The sequence below is a fragment of the Leucopleurus acutus genome (assembly GCF_964270905.1).
Source record: "Leucopleurus acutus genome assembly, chromosome: 10".
NCBI lineage: Eukaryota > Metazoa > Chordata > Mammalia > Artiodactyla > Delphinidae > Leucopleurus > Leucopleurus acutus.
Genome location: NC_139153.1, coordinates 97,427,582 through 97,446,843, shown reverse-complemented (window position 1 = coordinate 97,446,843; position 19,262 = coordinate 97,427,582). Strand labels below are relative to the sequence as shown.

At 39.0% G+C, this 19,262-nt stretch overlaps 1 protein-coding gene across 1 annotated transcript in view; it reads left to right on the top strand.

The window, feature by feature from the left end:
• Positions 1-19,262, top strand: part of SYCP2L (synaptonemal complex protein 2 like) — a gene marked incomplete at its 5' end in the record, with an annotated part of 63,361 nt that overhangs the window by 9,896 nt on the left and 34,203 nt on the right. The window contains 7 exons of the mRNA XM_082847438.1: positions 414-466; positions 1,312-1,357; positions 4,876-4,968; positions 5,067-5,127; positions 16,093-16,235; positions 17,802-17,841; positions 18,374-18,471. Of these exons, the coding sequence (XP_082703564.1) occupies positions 414-466; positions 1,312-1,357; positions 4,876-4,968; positions 5,067-5,127; positions 16,093-16,235; positions 17,802-17,841; positions 18,374-18,471 (534 nt within the window). The remainder of the gene's footprint in view (positions 1-413; positions 467-1,311; positions 1,358-4,875; positions 4,969-5,066; positions 5,128-16,092; positions 16,236-17,801; positions 17,842-18,373; positions 18,472-19,262) is intronic.

Sequence of the window (19,262 nt, the reverse complement as noted above, 5' to 3'; positions counted from 1 at the left end):
GGATAAACCCCAAATTGATAAGTTTCATGGGTTTGTGGTTGGCTTGTGCTGGGGAGATGGTAGGGAGATGGATGCCCTGTGGGTTAGTCGAATATTACAATCCAGGTCATCAGTAAGAGGTATTTCTCTTGCTTGTTCCTGTACATAAAACTGTTGGAGACCTAAACATTCCTCAGCTGCAAGTCTCATGGCTGGGGGTTCAGAACATGAGTCTGGAACCTCCCCTTTGTGACGCAAAGTATTATTTTAGTTATCATGATTAATAATGAATCCTTGTGAAGCCTTGTGATGTCACTGGATCCTGGAAATGTAGTAGCAAACACTGGCCTCTACATGCTGCAAAGGGTAGTATTTAAATTAAATATCTTGATTTTTTTTTTTTAACAAAAAAGTTTGCATTATTTACTTTGAAGGATTGTAGACGGTTTCTCAATCACCTAAATGACAGACTTGGTGACCAAAGAAGGTAAGACGTTTCTCTGAGCTTTACTTTATTGACTAATTCTATTCTGAAAATGTTTAATGTTAAAAAAAAAATCTAGGGGGCTTCCCTGGTGGCGCAGTGGTTGAGAGTCCGCCTGCCGATGCAGGGGACACGGGTTCGTGCCCTGGTCCGGGAAGATTCCACATGCCGCGGAGCGACTGGGCCCATGAGCCATGGCCGCTGAGCCTGCGCGTCCTGAGCCTGTGCTCCGCAGCGGGAGGGGCCACAGCGGTGATGAGGCCAGCATACTGCAAAAGAAAAAAAAAAAAGAAATCTAGGATCTGTTTTAGGAGAGAATGTAGGATACAGAATTTACTGAGCATTACTAAGTTCTCCATTGAGTAGAAACCTCAGAAGATTAGACACATTCTGCCTAGTGATTCATTCGTGTGTGTTTAAAAATGATTTCTATCAGTCTTTAACATATTTATTTGTGATTTGGAACAGTTGTAACTTTATATCCTCCAGGGAGATTTTATGAAGAATGATTTCCTATAGATCTGAGGTTACTCGGGAAAGCCGTATTATGGACAGTTAAGTCCTTGATGAGAAAATATGGCTCAATTCACTCCTTTCATTAGGACTCTTGCCAAGCAGCTGGGTTGAGGTATATTTAGTACCGGAAAACCTGGCTTGTAGACTGCCAGACGGAGATTTCAATTCTGCCCATGGTAGATCTCCATTTGTAGGTTTGAGAGCCCCTTTCATACTTTGTACCAAGGGACATAATGGCGTACCTAGTTATACATGCTTGTTTATAGAACATCCGTAGGTCGTGTGTGCAGTCCATATTTTATTTTACTTTTTAATTGTGAGGTGTTTTGCAGGGTCTATTCATTTCCATGCATTGCTGCTTTTGCCGATGATTTTGAGGTATGTTTTTCTCTCTTTCAGGGGCTGTGAGGGTGGGGGGTGTATAGTGAAACCCATAGGTAGGTTTACATCAGGCCAAACGGCTCTTGCTACACAGAAGGGCTTTTTTTTTTTTTTTTTTTTTAACATCTTTATTGGGGTATAATTGCTTTACAATGGTGTGTTAGTTTCTGCTTTATAACAAAGTGAATCAGTCATACATAAACATATGTTCCCATATGTCTTCCCTGTTGCGTCTCCCTCCCTCCCACCCTCCCTATCCCACCCCTCCAGGCTGTCACAAAGCACCGAGCCAATATCCCTGTGCCATGCGGCTGCTTCCCACTAGCTATCTACCTTACTACGTTTGTTAGTGTGTATATGCCCATGACTCTCTCTCGCCCTGTCACAGCTCACCCTTTCCCCTCCCCATAACCTCAAGTCCGTTCTCTAGGAGGTCTGCATCTTTATTCCTGCTTTACCCCTAGGTTCTTCATGACATTTTTTTTCTTAAATTCCATATATATGTGTTAGCATACGGTATTTGTCTTTTTCTTTCTGACTTACTTCACTCTGAATGACAGACTCTAGGTCTATCCACCTCATTACAAATAGCTCAATTTCGTTTCTTTTTATGGCTGAGTAATATTCCATTGTATATATGTGCCACATCTTCTTTATCCATTCATCTGATGACGGGCACTTAGGTTGTTTCCATCTCCGGGCTATTGTAAATAGAGCTGCAATGAACATTTTGGTACATGACTCTTTTTGAATTTTGGTTTTCTCAGGGTATATGCCCAGTAGTGGGATTGCTGGGTCATATGGTAGTTCTATTTGTAGTTTTTTAAGGAACCTCCATACTGTTCTCCATAGTGGCTGAACCAATTCACATTCCCACCAGCAGTGCAAGAGGGTTCCCTTTTCTCCACACCCTCTCCAGCATTTATTGTTTCTAGATTTTTTGATGATGGCCATTCTGACTGGTGTGAGATGATATCTCATTGTAGTTTTGATTTGCATTTCTCTAATGATTAATGATGTTGAGCATTCTTTCATGTGTTTGTTGGCAGTCTGTATATCTTCTTTGGAGAAATGTCTATTTAGGTCTTCTGCCCATTTTTGGATTGGGTTGTTTGTTTTCTTGTTATTGAGCTGCATGAGCTGCTTGTAAATTTTGGAGATTAATCCTTTGTCGGTTGCTTCATTTGCAAATATTTTCTCCCATTCTGAGGGTTGTCTTTTGGTCCTGTTTATGGTTTCCTTTGCTGTGCAAAAGCTTTGAAGTTTCATTAGGTCCCATTTGTTTATTTTTGTTTTTATTTCCATTACTCTAGGAGGTGGGTCAGAAAGGATCTTGCTGTGATTTATGTCATAGAGTGTTCTGCCTATGTTTTCCTCTAAGAGTTTGATAGTTTCTGGCCTTACATTTAGGTCTTTAATCCATTTTGAGCTTATTTTTGTGTATGGTGTTAGGGAGTGATCTAATCTCATACTTTTACATGTACCTGTCCAGTTTTCCCAGCACCACTTATTGAAGAGGCTGTCAGAAGGGCTTTTTTAAACAAGGAAACTTGCTTCTCCTCTTAGGCCTCAACTCTGAAGCTTATTATTGAAGAGCCCTAGTGTTACTTCTACGTAAAGGAATTTTAGGTTTATACTGCGTTCATGAGGTCGGTTACAGGAACCTTACCTTATTTTATCCTCTTGATGAGCAGCATTATTCACGCCTGGATTGGAGGAAATAGGGCAAGTCCATTGCTTCTTTCCACCCGGTAGACGCTTCTCACTCTATCCCCAGCAATTAGGATCACTCTCCTTTCTCTAGATCATTCTGCCTTGTACTTTATAGTCCAAAATGGAACAGTCTCTTTTCACCCCCTTCTTTGGTTTCTAGAGGCACAAGGTCCTTCCTGTAAAAGTGCCCCAACGTGCAGCGTCTCGGTTTCCAGGTAAACTTTTCATAGGTCTCTGAACCTGGACTGTGCTGACGCTTCCTGGATCATGTCTCTAGAATGTTCTAGTTAACCATTTCATTGTTTTGGGTTGAGGGCCCCCTTCTTGGCCTCTGTGAGCTGAGCCGTTAGCTCACGACTACATTGTACATTCTTTCTAGAACTAATTTTGGAAGCCTGATTCCTATATTTCGAGTCTGTTTTTCTTTCTGGTTGTCTGAGGATTCCAATCTCTGCTTGGAATTTAAATTTCCATCAGCTTCAGTAGGGTTCCTTAGACTGGCTTCCCGTGATATAGACTTGTGTTAAAACCTTTGTTCCTATAGACGCCAAGGGGAGAAGGGGGTGGGTGGTGGTGGTGTGATGAATAGGGCGATTGGGATTGACATGTATACACTAATATGGATAAAACAGATAACTGATAAGAACCTGCTGTATAAAAAATATAATAAAATTTAAAAAAACCCTTTGTTCAACTCTATAGCTGTTAAAGAGTAGACACGTATGCTGGAACAATGGCCAAGAAATGCTATTTACTGGAAAACAAGTGGAAGAATAGTTAAGTCTAGTGTTTGTTCCATTGTTGAGGAATAAAAACTTGGTATATACTTCCTGAGTATGTCTAGAACACATCTGGGAGGAAGCAAAGGCATTGTTAATGGTTCCCATGGAAAAGTACCTACGGGAATTTGAGGGACAGAGGAGGAGATATTTATTCTCTCTATTAGCATCATATTGTTTGAATCTGTCTTTCCTTTCTTTCCGTCTTTCTTTCTTTCCTTCTTTCTTTCTTTAAGAGAATATGTTTATTTTATAATGCAGTCATTTCTTGGTACCCATGGGAGACTGGTTCCAGGACCCCTCGTGGATACCAAAATCTGCGTATATTCAAGTCCCATATATAAAACGGCTTAGTATTTGCATATAATGTACACGCATCCTCCCGTGTATTTTAAATCGTCTCTAGGTTACATCTGATACCTAACACAGTGTAAATGCTGTGCAAATAGTTGTCAGTACATGGCAAAATCAAGGTTTGCTTTTTAGAACTTTCTGGAATTCTTTTTCCTAAATATTTTCAATCCACATTTGGTTGAATCTTTGGATTTGGAACCCGTGGATACAGAGGGCTGACTAATCAATTAAAATAAAGATAATTTGAAATCTTCAGGTCTTAGCCTTATTCTAACACATGGTGAGTTAGATGGCAAGTCACCATTTATGTTTGATCACAGTACCTCCTTTGCTAGAAGTGTCTATCCATAGGCAGTGTGGATTGTTACTGCTTTAACATAGAAGAGTTTTCTCTGTGATTGGCACCAGAAAAAAAAGTTTGTGTGGTTAGAGTTATCTGACACATTTAAACATCTATTAAATTGCTAAGTATAGTAGGGTTTTTCCAGAAATAGATTGGTTATATAAAATTGAAACCTTCCTCCTATTTTGCAGAAATGAGTAAGGCAATAAACGGTGACCCTATAATCTTAAAGTAGGGCTGTTCTCAGAAAAGCAGTTCTGTTTTTAATGGAGTAATTTTCATTTGACCCTTTCCTATGATATTAATACTGAAATTATATCTTACAGATGAGAAAACCTGCAGATGAAAAATTAGAGAAATTTTGGATTGATTTCAACCTAGGAACTCAGAGTGTAACTTTTTATATAAACAATCCTGAGGTAATCATGTTCGATTCCGGTTTAGACCTAAGTGCGTAGAGAGCGTTCATATCCAAGTATGTGTTATGTGCTCATGAATTTCACTTATTTTTTCCAAGAGCGCTTTATGGGACTCAGTAAGACTTTTGAAGGAAGCAGCGATTAATTTCAGCATAATAGGTAAGATGTTAATTCTAAACTACCCGGCATTTAGTCCTGAGTATTGTTTCTGTTTACACTTGCAGTGTATGTTTAGTTAATTCCTGAGCAGACTTTGCTTGCACTTGACGTGGAGGGGAGGTGGTGAGTGCTGTGGACAGAAGGCTGTGCTCAGGGCAAAAGATTAGTGAGTCCTCCACTCTGTAACTTTGAGGTTCCATGACTTGCCTGGTCTTCTCATTGTAAAAATGATTATGGTTCCTCAACAAACTGAAAATAGCATCACCATATGATCCAGCAGTTTCACTTCTGGATATATATCCAGAAGGATCGAAAGCAGGACTCGAAGAGATTTGCATATGAACGTTCATTGCAGCCTATTCACAAGAGTCAAGAGGTAGAAGCAGGGACTTGCCTGGTGGCACAGTAGTTAAGACTCCGCACTCCCAATGGAGGGGGCCTGGGTTCCATCTCTGGTCAGGGAACTAGATCCCACATGCATGCCGCAACTAAGAGTTCACATGCTGCAACTAAGGAGCCCGTGAGCCGCAACTAAGGAGCCTGCCTGCTGCAACTAAGACCCGGTGCAACCAAAAAAAAAAAGGGTAGAAGCACCCCAGGTGTCCATCGATGGATGAATGGATAAAGCAAATGTGATCTGTACCTATAATGGACTATTATTTAGCTTTAAAAAGGAAGGGCATTCTGACACTTGCTACAACATAGATGAACTTTGAGGACATCACGCTAAGTGGAAAAAGCTAGTCACAAAAAGACAAATACTGTATGATTCCACGTGCATGAGGTATCTAAAGTAGTCAAATTGATAGAGACAGAAAGTAGAATGGTGGTTAGTTACCAGGGGCTGCAGGGAAGGGGGAATGGGGAGTTGTTTAATGGGTACAGAGTTTCAGATTTGCAAGATGAAAAGGTTCTGGAGATCTCTTCTACAGCAATGTGAATATACTTAGCACTACTGAACCGCACACTTAACATTTACCTTGTTAACCATTTTTATGTTTTGTACCACAATTTTTTATTTTTTGTAATTTTATTTTTTTATTTTATTTAAAATAAATTTATTAATTTTATTTATTTATTTTTGGCTGCATTGGGTCTTTGTTGCTGTGTGCCGGCTTTCTCTAGTTTTGGCAAGCAGGGGCTGCTCTTCGTTGCGGTGAGCGGGCTTCTCATTGTGGTAGCTTCTCTTGTCGCGGAGCACGGGCTCTAGGCACGAGGGCTTCAGTAGTTGTGGCCTGGACCAGGGCTCATACCCGTGTCCCCTGCATTGGCAGGAGTATTCTTTTTTTTTTTTTTTTTTTTTTTGCCGTACACGGGCCTCTCACTGTTGTGGCCTCTCCCATTGCGGAGCACAGGCTCCGGACGCGCAGGCTCGGCGGCCACGGCTCACGGCCCAGTCGCTCCGCGGCATGTGGGATCTTCCCGGACCGGGGCACGAACCCTTGTCCTCTGCATCGGCAGGCGGACTCTCAACCACTGCACCACCAGGGAAGCCCTGGCAGGAGGATTTTTAACCAGTGTGCCACCAGGGAAGTCCTGTACCACCATTTTAAAAAATGGTTACAGTACCTGCCCTCCCTTTCCCACATATTTATACTATTAATTGGGTATGTACAAACTATTTAAATATCAGCCCTGACTCCCCCTTCTTTTTTTTAAAATTAATTTTTATTTTTGGCTGCATTGGGTCTTTGTTGCTGCACGCAGGCTTCTCATGGTGGCTTCTCGTTGCAGGGCATGGGCTCTAGGCACGTGGACTTCAGTAGTTGTGGCTCACTGGCTTCAGTAATTGTGGCTCGTGGGCTCTAGAGCGCAGGCTCAGTAGTTTTGGCGCACGGGCTTAGTTGCTCCGCGGCATGTGGGATCTTCCCGGACAAGGGATCGAATCCGTGTCGCCTGCATTGGCAGGCGGATTCTTAACCACTGCACCACCAGGGAAACCCTGACTCCCCCTTCTTAAATCTCCGTCACCTTTCTTCTCCTCTTGGTAGGTAGAGTTGAGGGGCATGGAGTCAGGAGTGATCTTTTTCTGGGTGGGTAGAAGAAAGGTGTTGGTCCAGTTCAGTATTTCAGATATAGTCACACTTGACCAGGATTCCTGAATTGGGTCTCTTAAAAAATGGATGTTTTGAAAGTAACTCAATACACATAATCATTTTTTAAGTAATTTGCTTTACTAAAGAGTTAAAACTAAATACTATGCAATTATGTGGATTTTATAGTTCTTTTCACAAAGGATTTAGGGCAGCTTGCATATTTGTAACAAAATAATAGAAATAGAAAATTGGAACCACAAACAAGAATAAAAATGTCTGTCAAGAAGGTTGATCTGGCCACCATGGAGATTCAAATTTGGTGCTTAGCGCTTCCCTGGTGGCGCAGTGGTTAAGAATCCGCCTGCCAGTGCAGGGGACATGGGTTTGTGCCCTGGTCCGGGAAGATCCCACATGCCACAGAGCAACTAAGCCCGTGTGCCACAACTACTGAGCCTGCACTCTAGAGCCCGCGAGCCACAACTGCTGAGCCCACCTGCCACAACTACTGAAGCCCACACACCTAGAGCCTGTGCTCCACAGTGAGAAGCCCACCCACTGCAACAAAGAGTAGCTCCCCTCTCCGCAACTAGAGAAAGCCCGTGTGTAGCAATGAAGGCGCATGCAGCCAAGAAGAAAATAAATAAATTTAAATAAAATAAAGTTGTACAATTAAAAAACAAAAACAAATTTGGTGCTTAGCTTCCTGAAAGCCACGGTGAAAAGTATAATGGATAACATGATTCTCATCATACAAGTCCTGGAAAGAACAAATCCATCCTTCCTGGCCTTGAACTCTTAACTTGAAGGTTCTCCCATGGGACTCCTTAGGATAAGGTAATCCTTCCTCAGCCCTGAGCGTTCCTTGCTGGAATTTCCTGTGTACATAAGTTAACTTCGGTGTTTTGTTAAAGGGTAATTTTTGAAAAGGTAAAATCATGACCCGCATACAAATATAAAATAAATGTGGGTAAAAGATTTCATTAATTAGTGAGCAAATTAATAAGATGTAATAACCAGGAGAATCCAAAGAATCACAGATACAAGCAATGCTGAAATTAATTTACAAACAGATGTACGACTAGACTGTTGCATTTCACAGACACAATTAATTTGAATTTATATGAACAAGAATCACTTGCATTATTATTTTTAATTTCCCCTGTTACATACTAGAGAAAGGGAAGTTTGGGCTAGATTAGGCAGTAAAGGAAGTGGCAGAAGAGGAGGAGAGCCTTTCACCGTGAAACTCTGGGAGAATGAAGGGACAGTGAAGACTGCCCACGCTTCAGATGCTAATTGCAAGTCTCAGGTTGACCCCTGTACTTCTGACCAACTGGCTACCAATCAGAGGTTTTACAAGCTCCTCCTCGGGTTTGAAACTTGCTATAATGGTTCACAGATCTCTGGGAAGCATGCATTTACATTTACCATTTTATTATAAAGGATATAATAAAGGATACAGATGAACAGCTAGATGAAGAGAATACCCAGGGCAAGATCCAGAAGGGTCCCAAGTGCAAGGGCTTTTGTTTCTGAGGAGTTGGGGTGCATCGCCCTCCTGGAACGTTTGTGTTCACCAACCCAGAAGCTCTCTGAACCCCGTAGCTTGGGGGTTTTTACGGAAGCTTTATCACGTAGGCATTATGGAATATTAACTCAATCGCTGGCCCTTCTGCCCTCCCTGAAGGTTGGGGAGCTGGAAGTTCCAACCCCCTAACCATACCTTGGTCTTTCTGGCGACCAGTCCCCATCCTTTTTTTTTCTTTTCAAGAAATATCATTGATATGTAAGCAAAACCTTTTTTTAAAATTTTACTTTATTTATTTTTTATACAATAGGTTCTTATCAGTAATCAGTTTTATGCACATCAGTGTGTACATGTCAATCCCAATCACCCAATTCATCCCCACCCTACCCCACCCCCCGCCGCTTTCCCCCCTTGGTGTCCATGTGTTTGTTCTCTACATCTGTGTCTTGATTTCTGCCCTACAAACCGGTTCATCTGTACCATTTTTCTAGGTTCCACATATATGCGTTAATATACGATATTTGTTTTTCTTTTTCTGACTTAACTTCACTCTGTATGACAGTCTCTAGATCCATCCACAACTCTACAGATGACCCAATTTCATCCTTTTTTATGGCTGAGTATTATTCCCTTGTATATATGTACCACATCTTCTTTATCCATTAGTCTGTTGATGGGCATTCAGGTTGCTTCCATGAACTGGCTATTGTAAATAGTGCTGCAGTGAACACTGGGGTGCATGTGTCTTTTTGAATTACGGTTTTCTCTGGGTATATTCCCAGTAGTGGGATTGCTGGGTCATATGGTAGTTCTATTTGTAGTTTTTTAAGGAACTTCCATACTGTTTTCCATAGTGGCTGTATCAATTTACATTCCCACCAACAGTGCAAGAGGGTTCCCTTTTCTCCACACCCTTGCCAGCATTTGCTGTTTGTAGATTTTCTGATGATGCCCATTCTAACTGGTGTGAGGTGATACCTCATTGTAGTTTTGATTTGCATTTCTCTAATGATTAGTGATATAGAGCATTCTTTCATGTGTTTGTTGGCAATCTGTATATCTTCTTTGGAGAAATATTTAGGTCTTCTGCCCATTTTTTGGATTGGGTTGTTTATTTTTTTAATATTGAGTTGCATGAGCTATTTATATATTTTAGAGATTAATCTTTTGTCCGTTGATTCGTTTGCAAATATTTTCTCCCATTTTGAGGGTTGTCTTTTCGTCTTGTTTATGGTTTCCTTTGCTATGCAAAAGCTTTTAAGTTTGTTTAGGTCCCATTTGTTTATATTTGTTTTTATTTCCATTACTCTAGGATGTGGATCAAGAAAGATCTTCCTGTGATTTATGTCAATGAGTGTTCTTATGTTTTCCTCTAAGGGTTTTATAGTATCCAGTCTGACATTTAGGTCTCTTATCCATTTTGAGTTTATTTTTGTGTATGGTGTTAGGGAATGTTCTAATTTCATTTTTTACATGTAGCTGTCCAGTTTTCCCAGCACCACTTATTGAAGACTGTCTTTTCTCCATTGTATTTCCTTGCCTCCTTTGTCATAGATTAGTTGACCATAGGTGTGTGGGTTTATCTCTGGGCTTTCTGACTTGTTCTATATTTCTGTTTTTGTGCTAGTACTGTGTTGTCTTGATTACTGTAGCTTTGTAGTATAGTCTGAAGTCAGAGCGTTTGATTCCTCCAGCTCCGATTTTTTCCCTCAAGACTGCTTTGGCTATTTGGGGTCTTTTTTGTCTCCATACAAATTTTAAGATGTTTTGTTCTAGTTCTGTAAAAAATGTGATTGGTAATTTGATACGGATTGCGTTGAATCTGAAGATTGCTTTGGGTAGTATAGTCATTTTCACAATATTGATTCTTCCAATCCAAGAACATGGCATATCTCTCCATCTGTTGGTATCATCTTTAATTTCTTTCATCAGTGTCTTATAGTTTTCTGTATACAGGTCTTTTGTCTCCCTTGGTAAGTTTATTCCTAGGTATTTTATTCTTTTTGTTACACTGGTAAATGGGAGTGTTTCCTTAATTTCTCTTCAGATTTTTCATCATTAGTGTATAGGAATGCCAGAGATTTCTGTGCATTAATTTTGTATCCTGCTACTTTACCAAATTCATTGATTAGCTCTAGTAGTTTTCTGGTAGCATCTTTAGGATTCTCTATGTAGAGTATCATGTCATCTGCGAACAGTGACAATTTTACTTCTTTTCCAATTTGTATTCCTTTTATTTCTTTTTCTTCTCTGATTGCCGTGGCTAGGACTTCCAAAGCTATGTTGAATAATAGTGGTGAGAGTGGACATCCTTGTCTTGTTCCTGATCTTAGAGGAAATGCTTTCAGTTTTTCACTATTGAGAATGATGTTTGCTGTGGGTTTGTCATATATGGCCTTTATTATGTTGAGGTAGGTTCCCTCTATGCCCACTTTCTGGAGAGTTTTTTTATCATAAATGGGTGTTGAATTTTGTCAAAAGCTTTTTCTGCATCTATTGAGATGATCATATGGTTTTTCTTTTTTAGTTTGTTAATATGGTGTATCACATTGATTGATGTGCATATATTGAGGAATCCTTGCATCCCTGGGATAAATCCCACTTGATTATGGTGTATGATCCTTTTAATGTGTTGTTGGATTCTATGTGCTAGTATTTTGTTGAGGATTTTTGCATCTATATTCGTCAGTGATATTGGTCTGTAATTTTCTTTTTTTGTAGTATCTTTGTCTGGTTTTGGTATCAGAGTGATGGTGGCCTCATAGAATGAGTTTGGGAGTGTTCCTTCCTCTGCAACTTTTTGGAAGCATTTGAGAAGGATGGGTGTTAGCTTTTCTCTAAATGTTCAATAGAATTCACCTGTGAAGCCGTCTGGTCCTGGGCTTTTGTTTGTTAGAAGATTTTTAGTCACAGTTTCAATTTCATTACTTGTGATTGGTCTGTTCATATTTTCTATTTCTCCCTGGTTCTGTCTTGGAAGGTTATACCTTTCTAAGAATTTGTCCATTTCTTCCAGGTTGTCCATTTTATTGGCATAGAGTTGCTTGTAGTAGTCTCTTAGGATGCTTTGTATTTCTGCAGTGTCAGTTGTTACTTCTCCTTTTTCATTTCTAATTTTATTGATTTGAGTCCTCTCCCTGTTGCTGAGTCTGGCTAAAGGTTTCTCAATTTGTTTGTCTTCTCAAAGAACCAGCTTTTAGTTTTATTGATGTTTGCTATTGTTTTCTTTGTTTCTATTTCATTTATTTCTACTCTGATCTTTATGATTTCTTTCCTTCTGCAAACTTTGGGTTTTTTTTTGTTCTTTTCTAATTCCTTTAGGTGTAAGGTTAGATTGTTTATTTGAGATTTTTTCTTGTTTCTTGAGGTAGGCTTGTATAGCTATAAACTTCTCTTTTAGAACTGCTTTTGCTGCATCCTATGGGTTTTGGATTGTTGTGTTTTCATTGTCATTTGTCTCTAGGTATTTTTTGATTTTCTCTTTGAGTTTGTTAGTGATCTCTTGGTTACTTAGTAACGTATTGTTTAGCCTCCATGTGTTTGTGTTTTTTACGTTTTTTTCCCTGTAATTGATTTCTAATCTCATAGCGTTGTGGTGAGAAAAGATGCTTGATATGATTTCAGTCTTCTTAAATTTACTGAGGCTTGATTTGTGACCCAAGATGTGATCTATCCTGGAGAATGTTCCGTGTGCACTTGAGAAGAAAGTGTAATCTGTTTTGGGATGGAATGTCCTATAAATATCAGTTAAATCTATCTGGTCTATTATGTCATTTAAAGCTTGTGTTTCCTTATTAATTTTCTGTTTGGATGATCTGTCCATTGGTGTGAGGTGTTAAAGTCCCCCAGTGTTATTGTGTTACTGTCGATTTCCTCTTTTATAGCTCTTAGCAGTTGCCTTATGCATTGAGGTGCTCCTTTGTTGGGTGCATATATATTTATAATTGTTATATCTTCTTCTTGGGTTGATCCCTTGATCATTATGTAGTGTCCTTCCTTGTCTCATGTAACATTCTTTATTTTAAAGTCTATTTTATCTGATATGAATATTGCTACTCCAGCTTTCTTTTAATTTCCATTTGCATGGAATATCTTTTTCCATCCCCTCACTTTCAGTCTGTAAGTGTCCCTAGGTCTGAAGTGGGTATCTTGTAGACAGCATATATATGAGTCTTGTTTTTGTATCCATTCAGCAAGCCTGTGTCTTTTGGTTGGAGCATTTAATCCATTCATGTTTAAGTAATTATCGATATGCATGTTCCTATTACCATTTTCTTAATTGTTTTGGGTTTGTTTTTGTACATCCTTTTCTTCTCTTGTGTTTTCCACTTAGAGAAGTTCCTTTAGCATTTGTTTTAGAGCTGGTTTGGTGGTGCTGAATTCTCTTAGCTTTTGCTTGTCTGTAAAGCTTTTGATTTTTCCATCGAATATGAATGAGATCCCTGCTGGGTAGAGTAATCTTGGTTTTAGGTTCTTCCCTTTCATCAATTTAAGTATATCATGCCCCTCCCTTCTGGCTTGTAGAGTTTCTGCTGAGGAATCAGCTGTTAACCTTATGGGAGTTCTCTTGTATGTTATTTTTCATTTTTCCCTTGCTGCTTTCAATAATTTTTCTTTGTCTTTAATTTTTGCCAATTTGATTACTATGTGTCTCGGAGTGTTTCTCCTTGGGTTTATCCTGTATGGGACTCGCTGCGCTTGCTGGACTTGGGTGGCTATTTCCTTTCCTATGTTAGGGAAGTTTTTGACTATAATCTCTTCAAATATTTTCTCGGGTCCTTTCTCTCTCGTCTCCTTCTGGGACCCCTATAATGCGAATGTTGTTGCATTTAATGTTGTCCCAGAGGTCTCTTAGGCTGACTTCATTTCATTCTTTTTCTTTATTCTGTTCCGCAGCAGTGAATTCCACCATTCTGTCTTCAAGGTCAATTATCCATTCTTCTGCCTCAGTTATTCTGCTATTGATTCCTTCTAGTATATTTTTCATTTCATTTATTGTATTGTTCATCTCTGTTTGTTCTTTAATTCTTCTAGGTCTTTGTTAAACATTTCTTGCATCTTCTCGATCTTTGCCTCCATTCTTTTTCTGAGGTCCTGGATCATCTTCACTATCATTATTGTGAATTCTTTTTCTGGAAGGTTGCCTATCTCCACTTCATTTAGTTGTTTTTCTGTTTTATCTCGTTCCTTCATTTGGTACATAGCCCTCTGCCTTTTCATCTTGTCTGTCTTTCTGTGAATGTGGTTATTGTTCCACAGGGTGCAGGATTGTAGTTCTCCTTGCTTCTGCTGTCTGCCCTCTGGTGGATGAGGCTATCTAAGAGGCTTGTGCAAGTTTTTGACCAGTCCCCATCCTTAAGTCCTCCAACCCCCAGTCCTCTAACCCCCAGTCACCTCATTAACTTATAAAACACTCATCACCCCGGGCATTCCAAGGGTCTTAGAAGCTCTGGTGTCAGGAACCAGGGTCAAAGACCAAATATTAGAACAAAAGATGCTCCCAGCACCCCATCACTTAAAATGCGTTTCAGAAGCTCTGTGTCAGGAACAAAGTCCAGGATCAAATATATATTTCTTATGGTGTCACAGATGGGAAGAAGCACAAATGAGCAGTTTTACAGTCACAAAATTGGAAAGATATAGTATACGTTGAGTTGGAGGTGTCTCCTATCTGTAGTAAAGGAAAGGGGTTTATAAACATCTTACTAGAAATGTAAATTCAATATAATCATAAGTTAAGAGTAACTTAATTTATATAGTCATTACCTGTTACTGTTCACTTAAGGTATGCAAAATATCATTGGTGTTTATTCTGAAGTTAATATTTTTATAGACTTCCATGGATTTTCTGACTGTGATACCCCTAACATTACATATTTTAAGTTTCTGAACCTGAACTTTGCTGTTGAGGTGATTTTCAGCAACCAACTTGCCAAACTTAATATTCTACACTTCATAAATATATCACATTTTGGGGAGACTTTAAAATTCATAAAGTGCCTCACAGTAGCAGGAGGAAGTAGGTGTGATGTTTTAGTTTTATAGCCGAGGCAACTGAGGCTTGTGTAGCAAACACTACAAGCAAGACTTGCCTTTTGTGTGCGGAGCCCTTCCTGCTAAGGGGTTGACAGTGTTTTAGGAGCCTGTTGAGGGCAGCCCTCGGGCTATTTCTTCTTGCCCTTGTACCGAGCCCCACAGCCCAACTAGCTGTTTACATTTTCAGACCTTGTTTAGAATTACTTTTGCTGCAGGGATTTAGAGACTTTCTCTGCAGTGACTGAACGTCCAGTAAGATCAGCATTTGGGGGATTGTTGAACTTTACTAGAGGCCAGCACTGTTGTATAGAAATAGGATCTGAACCATATATAAAAACATTTCTAGTAGCCTCATTAAAAAGTTTTTTTCAAGTGGACTAATTTTAATAATATATATTTATTTCACTCAGTATGTCCAAAATATTAACAGTGTAACATGTAATCAATATGAACAATTAATGAGATGTTTTACCTTCTCTGTTTTGGTCCTGTGTCTTCACAAACTAGTGTGTATGTTATGCTTATAATGCAATTCATGTTGTACTAGCCACATTTCGAGTACCACTGGCCACAGATCTAGACCCAGGTGTGTCTCTTTTTTCCTCTTTTCATTCTCATCAGTTTGGGACCCTGAGCTTTGCCTGCCCTTTCATGGGTTTTACTCTTTTCACCCCTGCTGCTTCCAACACAGCTTGTACTTCCTGTGGCTTATTCTTGGGCTCGCTATGAATTGTGGTCTAAACTATTTTCTCTTCTAAAACCAATTACTATTTGTCAGTAAAGGGCTGATGTCCTGGTAGGAAGCCCTCAAGGAGACTGTTGTCTGAGAATTAGGCGTCTCTGGAGAATGTTTCCATTTCTCTTCTTTAAGTGGAATCGGTTGAGATGAGTGTGGATTATTCCAGTTTGTATATTGAGAACAGTGGATTTTATTTTGAATTTTAGAAATGAGTGGGATCTGAGAGAGACAGAAAGAATGAGAATGAGTGTTGTGCTTAATATATTGAGAAGTAAAATACCTGTTACAGATGATAGCTTTGTATTCACAAATGTTCTTTAAAAAATGGATTGAATTTTAGAAGACAAAATATCTCATTTGCTATGCTGCTAAGTTACTTCTATCTCTGCTAGATTAACTGCTTAAACATATTTTTGTGTGTGTGTGTCTGTGTGTAAAAACACACATGTGCATCTAATAAAAATAATTTCAGAGTAACTTTATTCAAATAATTTCTTTTCAACTTCTCATTGTGGAAGAATCTGGACAGTGAACAAATATCCCAGTGCAGTTATTTAAAATTATAAAATTTAAAAATATAACCTTTCAGTATGTTGATCTACATTGGTATACTTTATTTTTGCTAGAAACTGAGATGAAGATGCTCAAAATTTACCTGAAGAAGCCTATTAATATCAGAAACAAAGAAGTGATGAAAATAGAAATTCATTTTGAATTGCAATTCAACATAGCACAAGCTTCCATTAAAGCTTTAGGAGATGACAAACAGGTGGCATGTTTAATTCTTCTTGATTATTTATCAGTAAATATGTTTTAGTATGATTTCATGTCTCTTACATTTCTATGTTGGGGTTTTAAAAATTGAGATATAATTGACCTAAAACATTCGTTTCAGGTGTAAATCATGATGATTCCATTTTTGTATATATTGTGAAAAAATCGCCACAATGAGACTAGTTGACAACTATCACCATTGTTAGAAGTTTTTTTTTGTGAACAAAAAAAAATTTAGAGAATTTAGTCTCTGAGCAACTTTCGAAAATGCAATATAGTATTAACTATAGTCACCATGTTGTGCCTTACATCCCCGTGACATATTCATTTTATAACAGGAAGTTTGTACCTTTTGAACCCCTTCACCCATTTCGCCTACCCTCAACCCCCTCCACTGGAACCACCAATCTGCTCTCTGTATCTATGAGCTTGTTTTTGTTGTTGGTTTGGAGATTCCACATACAAGTGAGGTCATACGGTATTTGTCTGTCTCTGTCTGACTTATTTCACTTTTCATAATGCCCCCAAGGTCCACCCATGTTGTTGCAAATGGCAGGATTTGCTTCTTTTTTTATGGCTGAATAATATGCTGTTTTAAATATAGATGGATAGATACACACACATATATATGTGAATCCAGCTAAATGTTTGTCAATTTTGTTTATATTTTCAAAGAACCAGCTCTTAGTTTCATTGATCTTTTCTATTTTTTTTTAGTGTCTTTTGTTTATTTCTGTTCTGTTCTTCATTTGCTTCCTTCTACTAACTTTGGGTTCATTTATTTTTCTTTCTAGTTCCTTGAGGTGTAAAGATATGTTGTTTATTTGAGTTATTTCTTTTCTTTATTATTATTGTTTTGGTCACTCTGCACAGCATGCGGGATCTTAGTTCCCCAACCAGCGATCGAACTTGTGCCCCCTGTATTGGAAGCACAGAGTCTTAACCACTGGACCACCAGGGAAGTCCTTCTTTTCTTTTCTGATGTGGGCATTTATCACTATGAACTTCCCTCTTAGAAATGCTTTTGCTGCACCTCATAAGTTTTGGTATGTTGCATTTCCATTTTCATTTGCCAGAAGTTTTTTTAATCTCTTTTGATTTCTTCATTGACTCGTTGGTTTTTCAGAAGCGTGTTATTTAATCTCCATGTATTCATGAGTTTTCCAGTTTTCTTCTTGTAATTGATTTCTGGTTTCATACCACTGTAGTTGGTAAAGATGCTTGATATGATTTCAGTCTTCTTAAATTTATTAAGACTTGTTTCGTGACCTAATATATGATCTATCCTGGATTCCATATGTGCTTGAGAAGAATGTGTAATCTGTTGCTTTCGGGTAGAATGTTATGTATATGTCAAGTCCATTGGATCTAACGTGTCATTTAAGGCTGATGTTTCCATATTGATTTTCCATCTGAGTGATGTATCCATTGATGTAAGTGGGGTATTAAAGTCCCTTCCTGTTATTGTATTGCTGTCTATGTCTCTTCAGGTCTGTTAATAATAAATTTTTAAAAGGATTACTGCTTTTAAAAATCATGTGATTTTTGGTTTTCATTTCAGGTGAGGCCTGACCAGACGAAAATCTCCTCAGACCGTTCTGGTGAGTTTGAGAAAGAAGACACTGAGATTCCTGGCAGCCACGAAAGAGAGACAGGTATATTGGGAAATAACAAAATTTCTTACCTGGATTCCATAGAGAAGCAATGAAAAAATATTACTTGAAAGAGGTCACTGAAAACCTTTGGTCATATAGGAGTAATTAATGTGTTATTATACCTTTGGAGAAAGAAAAGTTGCTGATTAAACCTTGAATTATTTTCTCCACCTCATACAGTTTGTCTTGGGGTCAATTGGAAATGACAAAAGAGAAATTATGATGGGGTGGCAGGAGGCAAGTGTGTAGGGCCCTGTCTACCCATGAAGCTGGCCCTGCACAGGTTACATATCTCTTATGATTTAGACCCAAAAGCAGTTTTCCAAGGTGCCCATAGCAGGTCCTAATTACCAGCTCTTACCAAAAGATGGTGATGTACTTGCAGTATGAATCTCATGAAGAGCATTTGGAGGGTGTACGCAGCATTGTGTATGGTTATTGTTACCATTCTTTATTGCTCTTTTCTTAATGTGTTTAGACCAAGCAAAGGAATCTACCGAGCTGGCAGAGTTAACCAGTGCTGAAGATAACAATTGCCCAACAACTCTCCCCTTAAATAACCAGTCTGAGCCTACTGTGAGTACAGGGAACTGGGGACAAGATTCTGAACTGTATCCACCAGGATGCTGGCAGGTGGAAGCTGACTCTCCGGCTTGTCCATTTTCTCCTGGTCAACCATCTCTCTCTTTTCTCACTATCCCCTCCTTTAAATTACTTTTGCCTGCCATGTTTGTTTTTTCTCGACTTTCACTCATCTTGGCTCTCCCGCGGAATGTGTCACTTGGCTGGCTTTGCCTCATTCCCTCATTTGGGATCTGGAGACTGAGTTTGGGAAAAGCAGCCTAATGTTTGGAATCAGACCTGGTTTTCACTTACTGATTGTGGGAACTTGGGAAAATTACTTAACATCATTGAGCCTGAGGCTTCTCATCTGTAAAGCAAAGGTAATAGCTGGTTTACAGTGTGGCCGTCTTAGGATTAAAAGCATAAATACATAAAGCACCTAACACACTGCTTGGCATGTATTGGTGTTCACTCCATTTTCTTATGTTTGATTACATGGACACATTATACAGAAATGTGATAGTGTTATGATTTTTTTTTAAAAACAAATACACCAAAGATTATTCCTCCAGATAGATTGTCTTTTTGGGAACTCGTACATATCTCGACAATTATGATGCTGTTGAAGACATTTTTGTAAGTCTTCCTTTGATGTTTCCCTTAGTAACTCTGAGACACTCTGTGATTGTCTTTGATGGTGGCAAATCTTCTGAGGGTAGATATTGACGTTTCTGGAACAGCCAACAGTCATTTGGAGCTAAATCTAATGAACAAAGAGCCTGATACCCTACTATTTAAATGCT